General features: G+C 35.0%; 1 protein-coding gene across 3 annotated transcripts in view; it reads right to left on the reverse strand.

Moving 5' to 3' along the window:
- The window catches only part of MYCBP2 (MYC binding protein 2), a 252,568-nt gene that overhangs the window by 69,798 nt on the left and 157,399 nt on the right, over positions 1-25,371 (reverse strand). For 2 of the 3 annotated variants that reach the window (XM_040623687.1, XM_040623672.1), the window contains exons 48-53: positions 22,411-22,466; positions 16,228-16,343; positions 13,186-13,283; positions 12,446-12,562; positions 11,380-11,520; positions 2,680-2,754 (exon numbers count right to left, since the gene is read on the reverse strand). In XM_040623687.1, the coding sequence (XP_040479621.1) occupies positions 2,680-2,754; positions 11,380-11,520; positions 12,446-12,562; positions 13,186-13,283; positions 16,228-16,343; positions 22,411-22,466 (603 nt within the window). The remainder of the gene's footprint in view (positions 1-2,679; positions 2,755-11,379; positions 11,521-12,445; positions 12,563-13,185; positions 13,284-16,227; positions 16,344-22,410; positions 22,467-25,371) is intronic. The other variant, XM_040623680.1, reaches the window with a different exon arrangement.

Below are 25,371 nucleotides of genomic sequence, written 5' to 3' on the forward strand. Positions count from 1 at the left end.
TCCAAAGATAACTGAAATATATACATTAATACCACTACTAAAGAATCTTTCAGTTTTTCAATGCTGAATAATACTTAAAATAGAGGCAAAGAAAAGAAAAGTTAGCAGGAGAGCAAATGAACCTCTGTTTTTTGCCCACTACAGTTTAAGAAATATGGTAGTACTTGATTTTACTTTTATCTTTTAATGAAATATTAAACAGTAGGAAAAACAACAAAAATATACTCTGTGAACCACAACTGAATAATTTTGAATCATTATTACTGCACTGCTGTATGTTGGTATGGGTTAAAAAGTCTAAAGCTTCATTTCCTTCTACTTTGTAATAATTATTTATAGAAAAAACAGGTGTGAAGACTCTGGAGACTTATCTATAAACAGTGATAGCAACGATGAAAAAATGTGCATAAAATATAACTGCTTACAAGATTTTAACAACTCATACTTTCTTAATATAATACAAATAAAAATGTCTTGCTAGATTTGCTAGGCCATTACTAAACAGTGATATATGAATGCTCTTAAAAGAAAAAGATGATTATACTTTCAGTACAGAGATTACTATCAAAGATGCACTTTTACAGAAATATAATGCATTTGGACATAAAACGGTTACTTCTAAAATGAAAGAAAAGGATATGCCCTAAATTTTCTGTTGAATCTGAATGAAATTGTTTCCTATGTGAAAGCAATGAAGAGAAAGAATAACCTCCTCATGTTTGCTCTTCTTCCCAACTACATGTAAAGGAAAGCTCCAACCTGGGGGTACTTATATTGTCATTACTACTCCCTTAAGACAGATTTAAACTGAGTATTTTTTAAATACAGTACTAGAGACTCTACAAATTGCTTTATGTTTAAATACAACAGGGGCGCCTGGGTGGCACAGCGGTTAGGCGTCTGTCTTCGGCTCAGGGCCTGATCCCGGCGTTATGGGATCGAGCCCCACATCAGGCTCTTCCGCTATGAGCCTGCTTCTTCCTCTCCCACTCCCCCTGCTTGTGTTCCCTCTCTCGCTAGCTGTCTCTATCTCTGTCGAATAAATAAATAAAATCTTAAAAAATAAATAAATAAATAAATAAATACAACAAAAGACGGCCATACTGGGGCACTTACTCAAACATTAGGTTAAAATTAAATTAATATTTAGTAATGTCATATAAATGGAATAAAAATGAAAAAACCCACTAACATTTATGCAAGATAAAATAATACTGATTAGTTCTATCCCTCTATCGCTATAAGTAGTCTCATGCTAAAGGGTCTTTCTATCGTAAAAAATTAAAAATAAAATTCTGAGGTTAAAAGAAACGTGGACTCAAGAATTCTGTGTACCTGTGACTTTAATTCAACATATGGTCAGGGAAAATTTTAAACCCACTATTAACCTTCACATAATATTCTATACATTTCATTATGGTGGTAAACAATCACCAATTTTTACATATACAAATAATCACCAATTTTTACATTATTTGCATTTAATATAATTGTCATGCTGTATTTATCCAACATTCTTTAGTTACACATTGGCAATTTAATGGAAATGAGAATTTTAAATACCTGAAAAATTTAGATTAGATTTATAAACTAAATAAACTTAAAATATGCATTGTACTTACCCATGCATATGTATTTGTAAAAACTTACATATGAATATACTAAAGAGAGTGCTCAAAATAAAAATGGAGAGTAAGGGTCTAAACTATAAACTGTGCTATTACACTAACAAAGTTTTCAGTAAACATTTCAAAATGTCTAGTGAATAATTAATTTTAGTAAATACATCATGCTATTTTATAGTTGGAAGAGGCACGTTAGTCCATTTACAACTCATTTTTAAAAAAATACATGGTATGATTTCAAAAACAACAAGCAAATATGAATAGATTTAGTGAAAAATCAATTTCACTGGTATTCAATGATATATCTACAGCTTTTAACTACGTTATAACAATATTTCCAACTTTTGATCATTTAGTGTAACATTAAGAGGTAAGTCTTGGCAAAAACTAATAACAATTGCAAGTTATTCAGTGAAAGGCAATATATGAGAACTTCTATTAAAATATTTAATATATTATTAAACAAAGAAACTATACAAATTAATAAATGTAAAACAAAGTCTAGCCATTTTTTTAAAAATACTAAGCAGTATAAGAAGAACTGACAGACAAAAAAAGGTCGTAGAACTGTAGCTGTCATTCTCAAGCAACCCTAGCATGTACAGAAATGTAAGACCTGGGGACCAGCGTGTGAAACTGATGAAGTGCAGTGTTATTTTTTTCTCCTTGCATTCCCAAACCCCATTCTCAGATGAACATCCAAAGGGGTGCTGTGATAGGCTAGGGAAGAAGAGAAGAGCCACAGAGTCGGGACTTTCCCACTAAAATAAGCAAGCTCTCTGAGAAAGCCAGATGTGTATGTCATTTGGGGAGAAGCTAGTCATAAATTACATACAGCAAATTTGAAGTCACATAAAAGTTTAACTTAAACTAACAATACATTTTTTGGCAAAAGTAGAGGGAAAAGGATTACCAGGGAAACTCAACTGTAGCACTTGTTTGGCAAAATTCTTTTATGAACCGTAAGCAAAGGCTTCAAAAGGTAGAAGGTAAAATTTATTATACATGCTGAAATACCTGAATAACGTATGACTGTTCCTTACAGTTAACTCACCTGGGGAAAAAAAGCTTTGGAAGTCCATGAAAATACGTCCAAATCCCTGACTCCTTGGCTAGCATTAAAGATACTCTGAGCGACAAAGTTTAAGAAAGAAAAATATCAACAAAGAAAGGGAACAGGATATTATCTGCAGAAGACGCGTTCACAGTAACAACATTGTTCTGTACTCTAACACCAGCACTGTGATATTATTTTACTAAAGGGAAACTGAAGCCACCTGAGTAAACCACACAGCAAAGAAAGACTGATAAATAAGTTTTTGTCAAAAGCTCTCCATGGATATAGTGTGTCATGCCATTTACTAAAATTAAGAGCCAGACATTGATTTAAAGCTTAAGACAGTCAATGCAAGTAGGAAACCTTAAAACTCTTCTAATACACAACATATCTATTTCAGTACAAGCCATATTTGTTTTATGACAGAAAACAGTCTGCTGTTTTATAAAGAAAATGTAAATAATATAGATTTTATAGACAGTGCAATTATTAATTATGAATAATAATGGCATGTAGTATCTGTGGACATTTTCACTTTTTAAAGTACAAAAAGAAAAAAAAGAAAAAAGTTAAAAAAAATCTAAGTCATTTTTCAATTTCCCTTTCTTCTCTAAATGAGAAAAAATCATTTGGAAATGTTACTGAAAGCTGTTAGCAAAAATGTAAGAAAAGCATACAGAAAAACATATAATCTGAATCTTTTCTCAAAAGACAGGCCTAGTTTTCTCCATCTTCAAAGTTTAGGAAATGCACAGAGCATTTTCATATCTATGTTAGAATCTAAAAATATTTTGTTAAACAAGCAACTTGCAGCAGCATGGTCCTAGAAAAATCAACATCTTCACAAAATGTCTTAATGAAAATGTAAATGGTATACATTTTACATAAAAATATCATGCTACTGAATATAGTTGTGTGATCTGAAATTAAACCTTCCCAGTGAGCAGCAATTACACAATTTTATTGCTTATGTAAATACTCTGATAAATGGTTATTTGGGAAGAAAAAAAAAAGAGGACAATCAAAATGTTAATAAAAGCTGTCATCATCTAAAACTTCAACACAAAAGAAACATAATTCCCAACTAATTATAAGCCATTTTAGATAATGACAATTTATTTAATATTCTCTAGTTCTGTATTTTCCTCATGTATATATGTATGGATAGATGTGGATACACACCCATGTACATACATATGTATGTTAATTCAGAAATATAGACGTGTAAAAGCCAGAAAAAGGAGTTTCTAGTAATAACAGATAAATGTAGAACAAAACAAAAACCAAAAACCAAACCCCCCTCCACATTTAAAAATGTATAGCAAATAGGGTCCTTTCTCTTTAGGTGAAGTAGAAACATAATGCAAAGCATTTTAAAATACTATTTTTTTGGGAAAAAGATGTCCTTAGTGGTTCATCGATGTATATAAGAATTTTTGGGCTATGTGCTCAATGGTTTTTCACCTTCACAGAAAATAGCGGTGCAGACCTTTTGACATAAAACAGTATCAAGATTTTTTTTTTTTTTAGCATTTTCTACTTTTTTAGCATAGATTTCTCTAGTATTAAAAGCAATGTAAAAAGCAGTGTGAAAAGCAAGGCAGAAGAAGTTAGTGATAAAGAAGCAATGTGGTGATTAACAATATTTAAAGCTTGTAACTTTCTTTTATTTCATGTGCAAACTTAAGTGTTGTCTGAGTCTGAGAACATGAGTTAACATGTACAATGATACTTTAAATTGACATGACTGCTAACCATTGTAATAAATTGCCAATCAAATCAATTTTGTACATGTTAATCATATGTGGATTCAAATTTGACACTTGTTTGCTTTTGTTCTGAATTTGCGGAAAATTCTTAGCCACACTAGTTTACTATTATTATTTTCAGAATAGGCTGTCCAAATAAAACTGTGTTTAACAAATATCAAAAATACAGCAGACAGAAAGCTATAGTTTAAAAATAAAATATACTTGCATGGTTTTCTTTAGAAAACTTAGGAAAGTTTAGTCTACAGATATGAATATGCATGAAAATATTAATTTCTCCAGTCTCAATTTATTATTAAAATACATTAATTAGCTTTCATAGATTAATAGGAGTACCACTATGTATATATATATGTGTGTGTATATACATACACAAACACACATACCTATAATAATCTAAATCCTCAAAGACTATTTTAAAGACAGAGATGTTCACTTAAGAAAATTAAAAATTAAAGCATACTGAAACCCTAGCTAAATTAAAGAGCACCAAACTGCAACTCTAAGCTGATAATCGTTCAAGGCACAGAAGGATCAAGTAAGTGTATAATTTTCACTGTGAAAATACATGACCAAACATGCCAAATGTTCATGCAAAATGATAATAATTTTTTCATTGTGCTGTTAGATGAGCAGAGTTAAGAACTGCCATTTTTAAAGAGAAAAAGATAAAATGTCTCAGGAAAATTAAAAACAGCATATGTATAACAATGAGTATTATTTTAATGGCCTTAATTTTATTCTCTTAATGGTATATTAAGTAAATATTTAGTAAGATTAAAAAACACGTTATGTTTATACATACACAAATTATTAACATAACAAAACCAAGCAATTCAGGGTATTGTTAAAGCTGTGGCTATCAGGTATCAACAGGTAACCCATAAGAATGAAACTGGACATAAAATGTGGAAAATATTTGCTAATTTTACCAACTGCCCTGGGTAATGCTGTTAGAGACATTACCAAAAGATATTTTCCCTTCATCTCTCCTCCACTCTTTGGGGCCCTAAATTTGGAAAAATCAACCTACTTTCTACATGTGAACACCAATCAGCCTACGTAGCTTTGTATAAATGCATGGAGATGTTTGGAAACACAAGTTGCTTATGCAAGAATTCAGATAAAATAGGCACTATAAAGATATCTTAGAACACTTCCAATGAGCATTTACTCTCCTGGATATAAACTCTACCACTCAACCTTCACAAAGTTGAAAGACCTCATTTTTGGCAAAGTATCCAAAGAATTGGGCCTACAAGTTTCAAATCACTGATATCTCCTAGCCCTATCCTAGAAGTAAACTTGTTTTCCAAAAAAAAAAAAAAAAAACTCCTATGTCAGGTACATAATTGATTCTTTCTCTTTTTCTACTTATATTTTCCTCAAACTATGAAACATCATACTAGCCTGCTTACATTTTGTAGCTTCCAAATCTTCAGGATTTTAATTTAAGATCAACATTTTATGCCGTATGCCTTCTCAAACTGACCTACATCAACTTCAGAGTCCAGAGAGCTAATCATTTCATGATGGGACCATGACCTACGCCACCTTCAACATGTATCACAATATTCAATCATTAAGTTATGAATATTCACATTTATTTAATTTGAGAGTTCTACCCAAAGTAATATAATTTTTATAGCTATATATTTACTTTATCCTTTTGTAACTATATGTATCCTTATCTCTGCACTACTTTCTATTTGTGATCCTGGGAGAGTAGCTATCTGTTGACACTAGAAAAATAAGAAAAATAAAATACATAACATCACAGGTCACAATGAAATAAAATGAGAGAATATCAAATGAGAAGAAGCATATATGTGATAGGAATTATTCTGAGCAGCACAATCATATCAAATGCCAAGATTTAAAATTCAGTATTCAGCAAATGTTGAAAGCCTACCACGAGCAAAATGTTACATTTAACAGTTGGAAGAGATGTGTATGAATAAGAAGGGATTCTTAATGAGTCCTTACCCTTAAGAAGCTTAACAACAGAAATAAGAGGTATACAAGTACAAATGGGTTGAAGGCAAGAAAACAAACTAAAAACATTGTGGGTAAGAAGTAAGGGTTTTCTACTTTTACAGACAAAGTGCTGAGAAAAGAGAGGGAAACCTAATTTCCTCAGTACTTCTATGCTTTCTACCCCCAATCCTTTACTTCACCCATATTAACTAGTTTTCAGCCCAAACATAGAAGGCCTCTATAACTCTGGACACTTGATTCTCCGTCTAGAAATTCCTTCGCTTTTTCTTGGCAACCTTTCTTCAAGACTTTTCTTCTCAAGTATCACTTTCTAAGTGAAGTCATTCTGTGACTTATCACAATGCAATCTAATTGTTTGAGAATGGTATGTCTGTCAAATTATATAGTGAGCACCCCAAGAGGAAGAACTGCACTCCATCTTATTTATTTTGTACACCTCCCCTTTCCTCTCCACTCAAGGCCTACTTCCTATCTTGGTGTTTGGTACATTAATAAGGACTCAACAGTCCTTGAATGAATAACTAATAAATTACTAACAACAGCATTACTGGGAAGTACAGAGAAGATGTCAACAGAAATTTTTGAGCTTGATCAACTAGGAAAACAGTAAAAAAGGTAGAAAAAAAAGGAAGTGAAAGCATTTTAGACAAATGAAACAACATAAACAAAGACTCTAAGATGCAAAATTGAACAGTGTGTTCTAAAAAGGGCACAAAGTTGTTTTTTTTTTAAGGGTACAATGTACGAATAGCACATAAGCACCTCACAAAAAAGGGTCTGTATTCTTCATATTTATCCCTGTTCTTACCACTAATTAAAATATATTTTTAAAAATACAGTTATATATAGTAGGAAAGCCTATACTGTTTACTCTCTGAACTACAGCATTACTAAAGGGGTAAAATACAGTGCGAGTCACATTTGCACTAAGTGAGGATGCCATCGATTCTTGGCAAAGTAATGAAGTATTGTTAGGCAGGCCAAAAGTTAGCTACAGTACCTATTTGCAATGACAACAAGAGTTCTACTCTATGGTTAAGTACACAAGACAGTGTAACAAAAATCACTTTAAAGCCTATTTTAAATAGGATTACTTACAGTGATTTTTAAAAATAGTTCATGAAATGTTTAGTCAGTGTTCAAATTTCTAATCCCCACTCCCACTCTCCGCAACATTTGGGTCAGGATCCCAAAAAAGTACACGTTTGTGAATGCAAAATTGTTTTAACTAGAAAAGTTGAAGAGGTAGATGTAAAAAATGCTAAAGGCAACTTTTTGGCATTTTTGCATCTTTTTAAGTTAGTGGCATCTGTTCTTGGTTATTTTTATATTATTTTTAAATCTCCCAGCTCTCTCCCTCTCTGAGTAGTGTCTTACAATTATTAGCCATAATTATACTTGATTTATTTATAAATGGACTGAAGTAGAAAGGGAAAGTAGGTGGAAAGTGAATGTGTTTTCCTAGCAATAAATATAGTAAGAGATACAAATGAAGAAGTAGAAAGATACATTTATTTACTGTATTAGTTCCCTGAGAGGATGAAATGGAATCATTACTCCCTCTATCCCCTATCATGTTTAGCCCTACGGAGTAACATACTCATTAAAAACACTGACTGTGTAAGGGGCCTGCACCCGTCCCTACAGACAAAACCTTGAAAAACCAGCCTGTTCTTGCCTACACCAGGCTGACTGTGTGAGTCCTCATCTGATACCTGCACTGGAACTACTTTATACCACATCTGTTTAGAGCCATAGTCCAGTTAGTTTTATCCCCTCTGTCATCTTTGGTCACCACATAAAATATAAACCCTTCTGTCATCTACCTGTTCTCATATTTTTATACTAAAACGGCTCTATGCTTCTCCCTGATTCAGCATCAAACTATTGCATCAGTCCCATATTTATATTGTATCCACAGGGACCCTTCCGTCAATGGTAAATATCTTTAACCCTGTGGGTCACAGTGCTGCCATCATCTGTGTGTCTTTGTACTGATGTAGATGATCACCCAACTGCTGAGCCTTTTAGTTCTTAGACTGAGGCAGTTAGAATGACTTTCACTTCCATTATACTTCAGCCACCTGCTCAGGGCCACATTAACAGGTTGTATCATTCAGTCAAATGCTCTAACTTGGTATCAAATTCAAACATTCTACTTTATCACACAAACCGTCTATCCTTCTACCTCTTCAACTATAGTGTACTTCTATATATCGTTCTAGGATTGAATTATGCCTCCACTTCTTTCACATTTCTAACTCAGGCTGAATTCCACAGTTGGTGATCTCAAGTTCTCTTTCATCAGCATCTGAAATTTTGTCCCTGTTTTTCTGTCATAGCAGGCCCAAATTCCAGCTAACGCCACAATCGACTCTCTTGGCACCTTTGAGTCTAGATTCTAGACATTTAGGACTATGGGTGAGGAAGGGCATCCAGAATGGATCCATCCATTGGTCTCACTGGGTCCTTAGTGGCGCACTAATCCAGAAACAAGAAGTTTTTCTTCAGATTTCTCTTCTGCTTCTCTCAAACATTATTCTAAACCTTTAGTGCATTTCTAAATTCGCTAACTTAACTCACTTGTTTCAATCTCAACTGATGTCTTTCCTCTTTTCTGTCTTATAAAAATCATGGTCTCCTTCAACCTCTTCCCTTTCTTCCTCTACCCCAAAAAACTTGCCTACTGCCATACATATCCCCCTCCGCTCCCTCACAAAACAATTCTCCAAATGTGCCCTGAACTCCATTTTCTCCTCCTTTTTCAGTCTTCAAATTTGTTATCTATATTGTATTTCCCCCTTTTCACTGGCATCTTTCTTTTAATTTATAAGGATCTCAAGTCACTACTAAAATAAAGGAAGGGGAAAACCTCAGCCTTATCAATAATACCAGGCATTCTGAGTTATCTACATTCAAACAGAACTCATGTCATTCTTCAACATAAAGAAAGGCTAGAAAATACAAGTCACTTCATTATCTTCAATATTCTGTCTCTAGACTTTTGCAAATAAATCAGTGACAGCCTCTTTGACATTCCAGCAAAAACTCATCAAGAAGTATTTGTACGGCTCACCCATTTATCTTTCTTTCTTACCTTCGTTACTGCCCTTCTCTCTCTGATCTTGAAAAGACTGTCTACTATAAACTGTCTCTTGAATGGGGTTTAAGAACATCAAATAATGGAACATCACTGTTCCAAAATGAAACCATAGGATTTAAAACTTCAACACACAGCACTTCTTGCTCTTCCTTTCTACCTTTGCTTATTCTCATTTTATCTGTGTGAATATCTTCCTCTTCCAAAAGCATCTCCTCAAATGAGCAAACAAAGGAATTAAGAAGAAAATTTTGGAGTGGGGGAGATGGTAAAGATAATATAACTTAATATAATGCCTTATCAGAGATAATGGAAAATGGTTTCAAACCATTTAAGGCTAACTCTTTAGATACAAATGATAAAGAATTATTATTTCTTTTCCAGACTAGTCCCTTTTTCCAGAGGGTCAAAATCCTTTTCATTTTTATTTTTATTTATTTATTTTTTAAAGATTTTATTTATTTATTTATCAGGGAGAGAGAGAGAGAGAGAGCACAAGCAGGGGGAGAGGCAGAGAGAGAAGCAGACTCCCTGCTGAGCAGGGAGCCCAATGCAGGACTCGATCCCAGGACCCTGGGACCATGACCTGAGCCAAAGGCAGCCGCTTAACCGACTGAGACACCCAGGCGTCCCTCCTTTTCATTTTTAAATGCAGATACAAATGTGAGGGAAATTAAGGAAGACCTGGTTTATTTATTCAAAACTTTATATTTTAATTATACAGTTAACATTGTTTAGCTTAACCTCAGTAAAATAGTACACCAACACTCTTCAAACTTTATCACACACCTGTTAGTAAGAAATAGAGATATATTTCTTCCTACTGTATTATTATAAAACATATATAAAAGAATATAAAGAAGAATGAGATCAATAAATATGAATAGAAGTTCAATTATTTCTTTTCCCGAATAGAAGTTCAATTATTTCTTTCCCCAAAAAATCATCATTTATAACTGCCCCTTTGGCGCACACACTCTGGACTATCAGAGGAAAACAAAAAATACATTGAATGGTTTGATATAATAAGCTAACTTTATACAGTGATTTTTAAGAAATTCAACTGTTTAAAATACTAAAGTTTTTTTAAATAAAATTTTTCCAGTGCTATTTATGAACAATGTCATAAGGAGTACATACATTTGATGGTAATGAAAAGGAAGAAAAATCATATATTTCTGTTTAAATTATAAACAGAGCTATGGGTTACTATTAAATTTACGGACACCGGCTCTAAGTACTCTACTGCATTTGTCAAAGAGGTTCGATCAGTTCTCTGACACTAGGATTTAGTTTCAACTAGAACACTATAACACCACTAAGGAGACTAAAAAAATCCTTCTTATTTTTACACAATAGTATTATAACATAGTAGTATTGTAAGCCAAGAAAGAGTCAAACTTAGGCAAAACACAGAGAACTAATCACAAAATGCCAACATACAAAAGAAATACGTTATACATGCTTTTCAATGTATAATAATACTGAATTCACAATTTTTAGTTTGGAATTCATTCCAAACAGTAGCATGAATAAGAAAGGAAAAAAACAAAAAATATACTCTCATTCTCTACCTCTTTGAAAGGAATTCCACAGGCCTAGTTTCATTTTACTACCTCCTGCCTGTGATGGATCATAATAGGTACTAAAGTCCTTAGCCCTGCCAAACTCCACCTTCATTACACAGAATCTCCTAAGAATTCAAGCACTTATAAAGTAAAAGTTATTTAGTTGTGGTTTACCTCAGAACTGAAAAGCCTTAATTAAAGAAAGCCCTGTAATGAGGATAGAGTGTACCTATTATGCTTTTTAAAACCACCTTTTACTTACGTCAACTGGGACCAGAAGACTCTTGCCAAGATGTTGATTAAAGGACAGGCACCAGGCTTCAGTGTAACCATTCATGTTAGGAACATACTTCTTTATTGTCTCATCATTCAATCTCAGCCATACACCATCATCATTGTGGATCTACGGAAATAAACAATGAAAACAAGCCGTGCCCACCTGTGAGTCCTATGAGGCTAGCAAGGGCTAAAAGGCTACAGAGCAGGCAAACAATGGGGGACATGAAGATTAAGCATCTAGTTTTTGCAGGTGGTAAGTAAAAAAAGAAAGTTTAAGGAAAAAGCAGCAAAGAATGACAAGCGATGTAGTAATTCACACGGTAAAACAGTAAAAACAATGTCACTTAGGAGTAAAAGCACAAAGAAATCATACATTAGGAGAGTTTAAACATAAAATGTTTTTCAAAAGAACATAAGTTCTTCCCTCCCCTCAATTTAGATTTTAATAATCAGAAGTTACATGGTTGTATTACTGGAAAAATATGTTGTCTGAAGTTAAAGCAATATGTGTGTTTTAAATAAATTTAAGAACAAATAATACTTTAAATATTTAAGAAAAAATCTACTCATTTTCAGTGAGTACTTGTATAGGTTCCTTTTTTTTTTTTTTTTTAAAGATTTTATTCATTGGTTTGAGAGAGAGAGCATGAACCGTGGGGAGTGGCAGAGGGAGAGGGACAAGCTGACTCCCCGCTGAGCAGGGAGCCTGGCGCAGAACTCCATCCCAGGAGCCCAAGGTCTGAGCTGAAGGCAGATGTTCAATGGACTGAGCCATCCAGGTGCCCCCAGGTTCTACTTGTTAATTTTCTTTCAGGTTAAAAATGAAATCTTATCTATTTGTTTTTAAACGTAATTTTAGTTACTTTTCTGTTGATAAAGAAAAATAAAATGTTTGAAACTCAATGAACACATCCCACAAAACAATTTTCCAAACACTATCCAAACCAATTACAACACACTAGCAGAAAATTTAGTAACCTTATTATCATGTAAACAATTCAAAAACTTTCTGTTCAAAATTTATTACCAAGTGTTTCTTTACAAATTACCTCATCGATGAAAGTGATAGTTCCATTGACTTTTACTATGCCTATCTGCTCACTTTGAAGGGAAGGGTGGCTACGGATACGGAGTCCTGCACTGTCCTTGGCCACAAATTTTCGAACCTGGGAAAAGCAAAGACAGACGGTTGAGATGGAAAAGCACAGAATAGAGATCGTATAAATAGCAAGAAAATTAAACAGATTTGAAAGTATTACAATTCTGAGAAAGTTTCCAAAATTATTTGCAACTAGTTTCCCTGTGCAAGTAACAGTGGTTTATTTATAACAGAATTTTACAAGTATTAAATGTACATATTTATAATTTCCTTTCTAAACTTTGAAGACATATGATAAAAAGAAAAAAAAGGCCCATTTTTTTTTTCTTTTTAGAAAGGTATGATCCAAATTCTATTACCAATATTTCCTTTTTAATAAGTAGTTTATCAAAATCCCTATGCTTACTTATTTTTTAACAGTATAAGATACTTTCCTTGCAAACTTTATGCACTTAATTTCAGTAAAATTTTTAATTTAGCCTTATACAAAGAAGCCTGAAAGTACAGGTTCTACAATTTAGAAATGATTAGAATTACCACAAAATACTCTTCAAATTTATTTTGGGATATTTAGAATTCAAATACTGAAATCAACTAAAATATTAGATGTCTGAGGACCACCTTGAGCACCAATGAATAAAATTAATAAATCTCTGACCAATTCAGATTCTTATTTCATTCTGTCCCAACCTTATTTGGTTGAGGTTCAGTCTTTGGTTTGACCAACTGAGTTCCTGGTGGTATCATCCCTTTAGGTGGGTCTTTTACTTTAACTTCTAGGCCAGCATCTGTAAGGAAAGGAAGGGAACATTTGAGAATACTAGGGAGAAAGGATCCTCAAACCTAACCTTATGTACATTCACAGACTATTTTACACAAATAAAATAAGTATCTAAATTCTGTCTTTTTAAAAAAGGTGACATATTTAAAAGCTAAAAAACAGACTCTTAATTAACTACAGAGAACACACTGATGGTTACTACAGGGGAGGTGGGTGTGGGGATGGGTTAAACATTTGTGATGAGCACTGGGTGATTATGGAAGTGCTGAATCACCATATCGTACACCTGAAACTAATATTACACCATATGTTAACTAACTGGAATTTAAATAAAAACTTAACAAGAACAAAAATAAGAACTACAATAAGACCTATGTCTGTCAGAATGGCTAAAATTAACAACACAAGAAACAACAGGTGTTGGAGAGAATGTAGAGAAAGGGGAACCCTCTTGCACTGTTGGTGGGAATACAAACTGGTGCAGCCACTGTGGAAAACAGTATGAAGGTTCCCCAGAAAATTAAAACTAAAACTACCCTATGATCTAGCAATTGCACTACTAGGTATTTACCAAAGAATACAAAAATACTAATTCAAAGGGATACATGCACCCCAATGTTTATGGCAGCATTATCTACAATAGCCAAATTATGGAAACAGCACAAGTGTCCATCGAGGACACCACCAAGAGGTGGTGTATATGTACAATGGAATTTACTCAGCCATAAAAAGAATGAAATCCTGTCATTTGCAATGACATGGACAGAGCTAGAGTGCATTATGCTAAGCAAAATAAGTCAGTCAGAGAAAGAAAAATATCATATGATTTCACTTATATGAGGACTTTAAGAAACAAATTAACAAAAGCTAAAAAAAAGAGAAAGAGAGAGAGAGGCAAACCAAGAAACAGACTCTTAACTAGAGAACACATGGATGGTTACCAGAGGGGAGGGGGTGGGGGATGGGTGAAATAGGTGATGGGGATTAAGGAGTGCACTTGTCCTGATGAGCACTGGGTGGTGTATGGAAGTGCTGCAACACTATATTGTACACCTAAAACTAATACTACACTGTGTTAACTAACTGGAATTTAAATAAAAACTTAAAAAAAAAAGAGAAATATTTGAAAAATGATCTTAGGATTCCAAATGAGTGTCTCAGAGGTTTAAGGAAAAGAAAGGGGTTCCTATTTTCTATCTGGAACATATGAAATGATTCTAAAAAAAAAATGAAAAGAAAACAAGAAACCCTTGTGAGGTTAAATGTTAGCTCACAACATCAGATCGCTGTGCCAGATCACCGTATCAGATTATAACATCAGCTACACCAATCACCGTTCTGACCAGCAGGCAGTTCAGCATGGTGGTTAAAAGCTGGGGGTCTCATGTTAGACTGTCTTGGTTGTTCCCACATGCCACATAATTGTCTTTCTGTACCTCAGTGTTTTCATCTATAAAATGAGAATAAGAATAGCACCTACCTGGCTGAGCTGTGAGAATGAGGCGATTTAAAATATAAGGTGTGCATAAAACAATATAGACATATATTAAATGCTCAATAAATATTAGCTATTAATAGCATTGTTATTCTAACGAATTATTATCTGTCCTAACCTATAGACGGTTTGGTCGCCTTGTGAAAAAGTTGAATTTAAAAGGTGGGAAAGAAAATGATGCTGAGTAAATATGAATCATTTTCTTCAGTTTCATTTCAAAAAACAAATATAAGTGGATTTTTCTTATCTACCTTGTTATCAGTTTTCTTCAGCCCACTATCAGTGAAGATTAAGCCATTCCTGACTACCTCCACTTTTGAATTCTTATAATTTGTACTTCTCATGTGTCACTACTTATATTCTACTTCATGTGAGCAATCATTAGTAATTGTTAACACTTGACAGGAACTGTCTTACCTAGAACAATGTTTTGCTCAGAACAAATTAAAGTGTGCTGAACTAAAGGCTTTGCGGATATATTGAAATAAAGGAGCGCAGCAAAGACTGAGGATAAAGGTCTCTGGAACAGTATAGGGGAATCTGATATATCTGAATCTATACAGTTACATTAATGCACATTCTATACAGTTACATCAACATAAAGTGCCTCTAGACCTTCACTGTAAAAACAAACTACTTAAACCAGAATACTTCAAAGGGTATTTTGGTGGAATGTGAATCAGTATTGCTTTTATCTCCACCTTGACTCCCTCTGCCCTACAGGCAAAGGGTCTCAGGATAAAGGTGAAACAAAGTTAGACAAGATTCTTAACTTTAGGGCATTTAGAATCCCTTCATGTTAATGTGAATTGTATGAATGTCCAAGATTAGAGTTTTAGGTTTTCCAAATCTACCTCATCATAGACCCTTTCTCTTGAAAAGCATCAGGAATTAGTGTTACAAGGAATTCATATTGATAAACACTTATTAGAGCTTTCTTGTTCTGTTGTCCTATTACATGAGTTGTAAAGGAAAAGATTAATGCCCAAAGGAAAAGCAATATACTTTTCAAAGTTAGTGGTGGATAAAGAAAATTCATTCATTCAATAACTATTTACTGGGCAGCCATATGTGCCAGGCACTGAGCTAGACTGGGAAATACAAGGATGAGAGAGATGGTCTCTGCTCTATGCCACAAAAGGAAGACAGACCATGAGGGGGAGATGAGGTATGCACATGGTTATAAATTTAGCAACAGAGAGGAGACCATACCTGACCAGTCACATTAGAGAATGGAGGGAAGGAGTCATGAGTGCTATAATGATACCATAAATTATTACAAAATTTTGAGAGGTTTTGAACGCACTATTTAAGGAGTCATTGTAAAGGAGGAAACGAAGACCCAAATAAGTAATGAGACCTGTCCATGTGTCTATGATATAACTTAAGGAGAAATTTAGACAATTTTGATTCTGGTTGTTTGCACTAAGTAACTCATAACTTAAAAAAAGAATACCTATTTCAATGCCATCAATGGTCACATGAATAGTGTAGAGTCCAATAGCCCCTGGAGTCCAATTTGCACAATAAGTGCCATCGTTATTGACACGGATCAGCATATTCTCACTGGGTCTGAAAAGAAATAAGATGGATATTAGAAAATTTACTTTTTGTTAAACAGCTGACAACATCATTAAGATAATTTCTGACTGTATTATTATGATGGATGGCAATCCTATTCTCCTGCCATAGTGTGTGTTCCTATCCTCCAAAATGACTGAATTTCATTTTTTCTTCCCCTCCTCAAACCTCCATCACCCTTCTTCCTCAACTCTCAGAGGATCATGACCTCACCACTTTTTTTTTCAGTGAGAAAAAGAAGCAATTAAATACAACCCCAAAGTTGCCAAGAAATTAATAAACCTACTTTCCATTTCTCTACTGTCTGTCCTGTCATAATGCAAGAAGTGCCCAGGGGCTTATTTAAAGTCGGCCCCCCTCCCCGCGTTTGTGCAGTGAATCTCATTCCCTCAACACTTCCATGCTGTAATTACCTTGCTCGCTCTCACTCATCATCGATTTCTCCCACTTTACTGAATCATTTCTACTTCCATCTCATTTCTATACAAACTTCAAAATCTCCCATCTTAAACACTCCTTGATATTACAACCATCTCTAATAAAGTCTCATGTCCCTTTTTCCATTTATATCAAAACTCATCTAAAGAACTGTCTACAATCACCCTCTCCATTTCTTCATTCCCAGTTCTATTCCACAACTTTTCCTAGTTAGGCCTTTGTTCCCAGCACTTCACTGCAATTGCTTCTGTCGGCCACCAATGACCCCAAATTCAATGGTCATTTCTTCATCCTCAGCAGTGTCTCAGTAGCATTTGATAGTTGACAACTTCTACTTTCTTGAAATATCTTCTTTTTGCTTCTGCAACATTCTCCTAATTTTTCTCTTACCTCACTGGCCACTGTTTCTTAGTATTTTGTTGGGTCTCCTTCTTCTGACCACCCTTTAACATATGAAATGTCCTAGGGTTTGGGTCTAGTTCTTTTTTTTTTTTTTTTTAATTTGGCCCTCTTTATTGTTTAAGCACCTAAGATTCAAAGATCGTTTCTTTTTTTATTATTTTTTATAATAATTTTTTATGATGTTATGTTAGTCACCATACAGTATATCCTTAGTTTTTGATGTAGTGTTCCATGATTCATTATTTGCATATATATACCACCCAGTGCACCATGCAATATGTGCTCTCCTTAATACCCATCACTGGCCTATCCCAATCCCCCACTCTCTCCCCTCTGAAGCCCTCAGTTTGTTTCCCAGCGTCCACAGTCTCTCATGGTTCATTCCCCCTTCTGTTTACCCCCCCTTCATTCTTCCCTTCCTTCTCCTACCGATCTTCCTATTTCTTATGTTCCATAAATGGGTGAAACCATATGATAATTGTCTTTCTCTGCTTGACTTCTTTTCCTTAGCATAATCTCCTCCAGTCCCATCCATGTTGCTGCAAATGTTGTGTAATTGTTCCTTCTGATGGCTGAGTAATATTCCATTGTATATATCGACCACACCTTCTTAATCCAGTCATCTGTTGAAGGGCATCTCAGCTCCTTCCACGATTTAGCTATTGTGGACAATGCTGCTATGAACATTGGGGTGCATAAGGCCCTTCTCTTCACTACGTCTGTATCTTTGGGGTAAATACCCAGTAGCACAATTGCTGGATTATAGAGTAGCTCAATTTTTAACTTTTTAAGGGACCTCCACACTGTTTTCAAAAGTGGCTGTACCAACTTGCATTCCCGCCAACAGTTTAAGAGGGATCCCCTTTCTCCACATCCTCTCCAACATTTGTTGTTTCCTGCCTTGTCAATTTTTGCCATTCTAACTGGCGTAAGGTGGTATCTCAATGTGGTTTTGATTTGAATTTCCCTGATGGTTAATGATTTTGAACATTTTTTCATGTGTCTGTTAGCCATTTGTATGTCTTCATTGGAAAAGTGTCTGTTCATATCTTCTGCCCATTTTTTGATTTATTTGTTTCTCGTGTATTGAGTTTGAGAAGTTCTTTGTCGATCTTGGATACCAGTCTTTTATCTGTAGTGTCATTTGCAAATATCTTCTCCCATTCCGTGGGCTGCCTCTTAGTTTTTTGACTGTTTCCTTGGCTGTGCAGAAGCTTTTTATCTTGATGAAGTCCCACAAGTTCATTTTTTCTTTTGCCTTTGGAGATGTGTCATGAAAAAAGTTAATGTGGCTGATGTCAAAGAGGTTGCAGCCTATGTTCTCCTCTAGGATTTTGATGGATTCCTGTCTCACATCAAGGTCTTTCATCCACTTGGAGTTTATCTTTGTGTATGGTGTAAGAGAGTGGTCAAGTTTCATTCTTTTGCATATAGCTGTCCAATTTTCCCAGCACCATTTATTGAAGAGACTGTCTTTTTTCCACTGGATGTTTTTTCCTGCTTTGTCAAAGATTAGTTGCCCAAAGAGCCGAGGGTCCATTTCTGGGGTCTCTATTCTGTTCCATTGGTCTATGTGTCTGTTTTTGTGTCAGTACCATGCTGTCTTTGTGATCACAGCTTTGTAGTATAGCTTGGAATCCGGCAACATGATGCCCCCAGCTTTGTTTTTCCTTTTCAACAATTCCTTGGCAATTCGGGGCCTTTTCTGGTTCCACACATATTTAAGGGCTGTTTGTTCCAGTTCTTTGAAAAATGTCATTGGTATTTTGATCAGGATAGCACTGAAAGTGTAGATTGCTCTGGGTAGCATAGACATTTTAACTATGCTAATTCTTCCGATCCATGAGCATGGAATATTTTTCCATCTTTTTGTGTCTTCTTCAATGTCTTTCAAGAGTGATTTGTAGTTTCTAGAATACAGATCCTTTACGTCTCTGGTTAATTCTGAGATCACGTATGATTTTTGGTGCTCCTGTAAAAGGAATGGATTCCCTAATTTCTCTTTCTTCAGTCTCATTGTTCGTGTATAGAAATGCAACTGATTTCTGAGCATTGATTTTGTATCCTGCCACATTACTGAATTGCTCTATAAGTTCCAATAGTTTTGGGGTGGATTCTTTTGGGTTTTCCATAGAGAGTATCATGTCATCTGCGAAGAGAGACATTTTGACTTCTTTGCCGATTTGGATACCTTTTGTCCCTTTTTGTTGTCTGATTGCTGTTGCAAGGACTTGTAGTACTATGTTGAATAATAATGGAGAGAGTGGGCATCCTTGTCGTATTCCTGATCTTAAGGGAAAGGCTTTCAGCTTTTCCCCACTGAGAATGATATTCACTGTAGGCTTTTCATAGATGGTTTTTATGAAATTGAGGAATGTACCCCTATCCCTACACTCTGAAGGGTTTTAATCAGGAAAGGATGCTGTATTTTGTCAAATGCTTTTTCTGCATCAATTGAGAGGATCATATGGTTCTTGACTCTTTTCTTGTTGATATATCTATCATGCTGATTGATTTGCGAACGCTAAAATACCCTTGCATCCCAGGGATGAATCCCACTTGGTCTTGATGGATAATCCTTTAAATGTACTGTTGGGTCCTATTAGCTAGGATCTTGTTGAGAATGTTGGCATCCATATTCATGAGGGATATCAGTCTGTAATTCTCCTTTTTGATGGGGTCTTTGCCTGGTTTGGGGATCAAGGTAATACTGGCCTCATAGAATGAGTTTGGTAGTTTTCCTTCTGTTTCCATTCTTTGAAACACCTTCAGGAGAATAGGTATTATTTCTTCTTTGAATGTTTGGTAGAATTCCCTGGGGAATCCGTCAGGCCCTGGACTCTTGTTTTTGAGAAGGTTTTTGATCACTGCTTCAATCTCTTCATAATTAATCAGTCTGTTTAAATAATCAATTTCTTCCTGTTTCAGTCTTGGTAGTTTATAGGTTTCCAGGAAGGCATCCATTTCTTCCAGGTTGTTTTAGTTCTTTTTTCTTTCAATAGCATCTCTCTAGTTGATCATTCATCAATTCCTCAGTTTTAAATACCATCTCTATGTAGATGACTCCAAATTTTATTTCTCCCCTGAATATCAAACTGAAATATCCCCACTTAGATGACCAGGAGACATCTTGGCATCTCAACTTTAACTTATCCAAACAAGAACTCTTATTTCTCACTCACCCCAGCACCCAACAAAAGAGAACAAAAAAAACGCCCGCTCATTTCTCAGACTTTTTGACCCTCACAGAAATCATGATACTCTATATCAGAGGTCAGTAACATTTTCAGTAATGATATTTTAGTCTACTGTACGAAACAGTCTTTGCCACACTAAACTCTACCACTGTGGGGTGAAAAGCAGCCACAGACAGTACACAGCTAATGAGTAAGGCTATGTTCTAACATAATTTTCTTTACAAACATAGGCCTGATATGGTCTGCAGGGCAAAGTTGGCCAACCCCCATATTACTACACTGCTATATACCCTATACCACTGCTGAAGCTGAAAAGATCTACAATCATTCTTGATCTTCTTTCTTTCACTTCCTATTTCCATTCCAGCAGAAAGGCTATTGGCTTCACCTTCTGAGTCTATCCCAAATCCATCCACTCTCTTCAATGCCATTTCTAACTCCCTCCCACCCCTAGTCCAAGCCACCTAATGGTCTCTAACTCATCCCTCTCTTCCCACTCCTGCTCCCCTCTAATTCATTCTTGAGAGAATAGCCAGAATGATCTTTTAAAAACTATAAATCAGATTATACCACTCCCCCACTTAAAACCCATCAAATTAATTGCACAGAAGATAATCCAAACCCTTAACCCCGACTACCAGTAGGCAGGCTATAGCTATAGTAGGCTATATAACAAGGTCATCACCTACCTCTCAGATCTCATCCTCAACCATTTTCCTTCTTGCTTACTAGTCTCCTGCACCACTCTCTTTTGGTTCTTCAAAGACATCAACTCCATCCACCCTAGATTTTCTCTGCCTAGAATGAACTTCCTCCAAATCTTAACATGGCCAACTACCACCTAGCTCTCCAATCAAAAAACATCTCCTCACACAGGCCTCTCCTGTCACCCAATACTATGGTGGCCTCCCTATCCCCATCACTCTCTATCAAAAAAACCTCATTATTCCTATTTTGTTTACTTATTTATAGTTTGTTTCTCCATAGGAATGTAAATGTCATAAGAACTCACACCTTGTCTATTTTATTCATAAAAGTATCCCAGAGACTGTTATCAGTGCCTTTCACACAGCAGATGCTTAATAGTATTGCTGAATAAATAATGCATTTAATTAGACGAGACTCTTTAATTAGGTGTAAAATGCCTAATGTATATGAAAAACTACTTGCAAATTTTTTTCTTATTTAACATGGTATAAATCTATAGAGTTCATTTTTTTTTATAAAAATCATTTGCCTCCATTGTATGGACATTTTGTAACTAAAATTAAGTCTGAGACAGAATGTTAATTCCCTATTTCTACACAAAGATACATTCTCAAAACTTGGCTATTTTTATAGAAAACTTTCTAGATTGTGCTTTAAAACTCTATTTTGAATAAATGTTAGAATAAAGTCACAGTAACCTATTAATTTCTAGTAAGTCATGTGATATGTGATATAATGAAATGTTTAAGAATTTCTTTCAGGTCCACTTGGAGCTTTTTCTAAATTTTATGGAGTCTCTCCAAGGTACAATCCATCTAATGATTTTTTCAAGGCTTCCACAAGCACTTCCCCTAACAAGCAAATAAAATAGTAAGTAAAAAAAAAAAATCTGCTCAAATCTGGAGTTAAAACTACTCAAAGGCTGAAAAATTAAGACTTCAGAACTAACAATAGAAGTACAACATACACTGAAATCGCTCTGTAACTCAGTAGGTAAAGGAGAGAAGGAAAAAAAAAACTGGAAAAACAAACTAAACAACTCTAAACAAGCCAATATATATCTTTTTAGATACGAATTATTCTTTCTCTAGTACCTTAGTATTATGTAACATATTGGCAGTATTACAACTAAATATAAATATCTTCTATCTGTAAATCTATACATTATAAAATCTGCGGTAAATCTCTACTGGAATGTAAAAAATGCTATATAATATCTACATACAGAAAATAAAGTTGGAATGCAGGATGATGTTAGTTGCAAGCAGTTGACAATACATGTCTTGGCTATGTGTTACAAAAATGATCCTTACCTTTTAGGAGTTGGTGATGCAAAACGCAGTTCTTCAAATGAGTAATTTTCATAAACCTTTAAGAAAGAGACCGGTAAGAATCCAGTAAAGTAAGAAATTCCATCAAAAGCAGTAACTCATTAGAAACATTCCTAAGGCAGTGATAAAACATCAATAAATTGTGCTGAGACAACTCGTTCTCCACATAGGAGAAAAAGAAAAACTCAATTACCTGCATCACACCCTTTACAAAAATAAATTCTAGGTGTGTTAAAGACCCAAATGTAACAAACAAACCATCAACAAATTTAGAGGAAAAAATACCTTTTGAGTACATTAAAATTTGAAATTTCTCCCAAACAAAGACACTATAAATAAAGAGCAAGGATAAAGCCTTCACCTGGGAGAAGCAGATTTGCAATTCATATAACCAAAACAGGACACGCATCCATAATATAAAGATTGCTGCAACTGGACCTGGAGAACAATCTCTTTCTTAATAAAAGTAACAAAAAGTCTGGAAAAAATTATGGTGAAATGTAAAGACAAAAATGGACTGTACGTACCTGAAACTAGTCACATTATTCCCAATATTTTTGTATTCCTGCAACATTGCCAAATTGATCATTATCTTTCAAAGTTCAGGTAAAGTTCTCCAACTGCTGATTCACTTCTAACTTCTACTCTACTTATAGTAAAGAGAGGCACACCCACACCACTCAGAAGCCTCCTTCCTTTCTCCCATGTTTCTATTTTCATGAATGTGATTTAGAAAAGATCTAGCTGCCTTCACCTACTAAAAAGTCACAAATGAGAAATATGCCACTTAACGTTAGGTCTAGCAGGAAAACCCAGGGTTCCAGATTCCCAGTACAATGTGTTTTCCACTCCACCATTTTCCCTCAAAATACATATCACACTTACTAATGAAAGAAGAGATCGTATCTCATTTTCCCATCCTTCACAATATTTGGCAGACTGCTGAGTAGCACACAGTATGTGTGAATGGCGGATATAAGAAAATCCCTTTCCTGGGAACATGCACTGGTATCTCGGAGACAGTGTGGGAATGGTATACTGTAAATGCTCTAACCCTAGGCTACTCAGAATAGTCTTGAAAAACTGCATCCAGTTCTGGTAACCAGATTTTCAAAAGAAATTATACAAATTGAAGCATGTTCACAGGAAACTAAAAGAATGATTAGGGAGGTAAGGGGACCAAAAAGTAAATCCCTTAAATAAAAATCGAAAAGATTGTTTATCTTCGAATTCTTTAAGTCAGTGGATGAGTCATCCAAAACTCCAGCTCTTTAGTTCCCTCAATTCTTCAACAAACTTAACTTCAACTCTACTTAAGCCACTCACACCAAATTCATAGACCTGTGACATTATGCAGAATTGTTCTTTCTCTGAATCACAACAAAAGGGCCTGCTCACAGTTCTTCTGCCTTAGTGACTCCTACTGTATCTATTCTTAGGTTACTGGTCCTTTTCATCCAAACCCCCCCTCTCTGGATCTTCGTCTATCATCCTGCCCAAACCAATTAGGCTCCACTGTCCTTTCTTTAAGCACCATCTGCTGAACTCCGTTTTCACACTATTCATTTGTGGAGCTATCCAGCAAAACTTCAATGCCGAATCAATCCAAATGATTACCTTACCCATGTTCATATGACACACTCTGCAATGTTAATACAGGATCTCCAATTTCATCTGATTCTTCAAGGATGGGTGATAACTCTTTTCTCATCAGTTCTCTTTCATTCTCCATAATGAATATTTCATTTTCCCCCTTTCCTAACCCTGACATTCATCACTCCTAATCCAACTTAAAACGTATAATTACTGTCATATTAAATAATTCTTTTGGCTGCACAATTTACAAATTAACAAGCATCTGTATTACTTTCTTTCTCTTCCCTCTCCTGTAGGGTAAAAGAGGTGATACTCCTATTTAAGGCCCACCCCTCCCTTGTAAAGAGTCTGGAGCTCTAGACTCTATTTCCATCCCCCAGACTATCTTCCTGGTTTCCTTCCTCTGGACTGTCTCCTCATCCGTGTTAAAACATCTAAGTCCTTCTCTATTCATCCCAAACTTTAAAGCCTTCACTCAATTCCATTTCCGCTGTTTCTTCTTATAACCAAATACCCTGGAAGACTTAATCTACTCATTTTGTCTTTAGTTATTTTCACTTCCACTCCATCTGTAATTCTTCCAACCCACAATGCCTTTAAAACTGCTCCTGCCACAATCACTGATGAACTCATTGTTGCTAGATCTTTTTCAAAACTTCACCTCTGCAGCATACACTGTTAACCCCTCCCAAACTGCTCTTTCCTTTACTTTCAAGACATGCCATAAGGAAGTTGGGGGAGTCCTCAGGAAAATCAAATACGGAGTCAGACTCCCTGCCACTTGTGTGGCCTTGAACAAGTTACTTAACCTCTCTCTGTGCTTTAGTTTCCACGTACGTAAAATGGAAATAAAAATAGTGATTTATAGGGCTGTTGTGAGGATTACGTGATTTATGGTACTTTGAGTGGGGGAAAAGTAGCAAAAAGTAAATGTTGGTCTTAGCTTAATGTCTTATCTCTTTGGCTAATGTTCTTATCAATGTTTCTTTTTTCTTTCCTTTCTTTTTTTTCTCTTACCTATTTTGTAAATTAATGTTTCTCAAAGTGTAGGTTTTGAATTTGAATCACTCCACGTATTTGCAAATTCTTGAACCTCTCTCCAGACCTACTGAATCTAAATCTTCAGATTACTGGAAAATCTCCTTTTAAATTAAGTGATCCGGATGATTTTGATGTAGACAAAAGTCTGAGAATCATCGATATTGGTTTTTCTCAGGATCCTGCCTTGGAACTTCTCCCTTCACTCAAAATGGAAGATAGATATCATCTGCTTCCATGATATCATGAGTAATTCAAATGCTAATTATTCTCAAATTCTTTTCTTGAGATAAGATCTTGAGGTAAGAT

Source organism: Ursus maritimus, unplaced genomic scaffold, assembly GCF_017311325.1.
Source record: "Ursus maritimus isolate PB19 unplaced genomic scaffold, ASM1731132v1 scaffold_10, whole genome shotgun sequence".
In the NCBI taxonomy this organism is placed as follows: domain Eukaryota; kingdom Metazoa; phylum Chordata; class Mammalia; order Carnivora; family Ursidae; genus Ursus; species Ursus maritimus.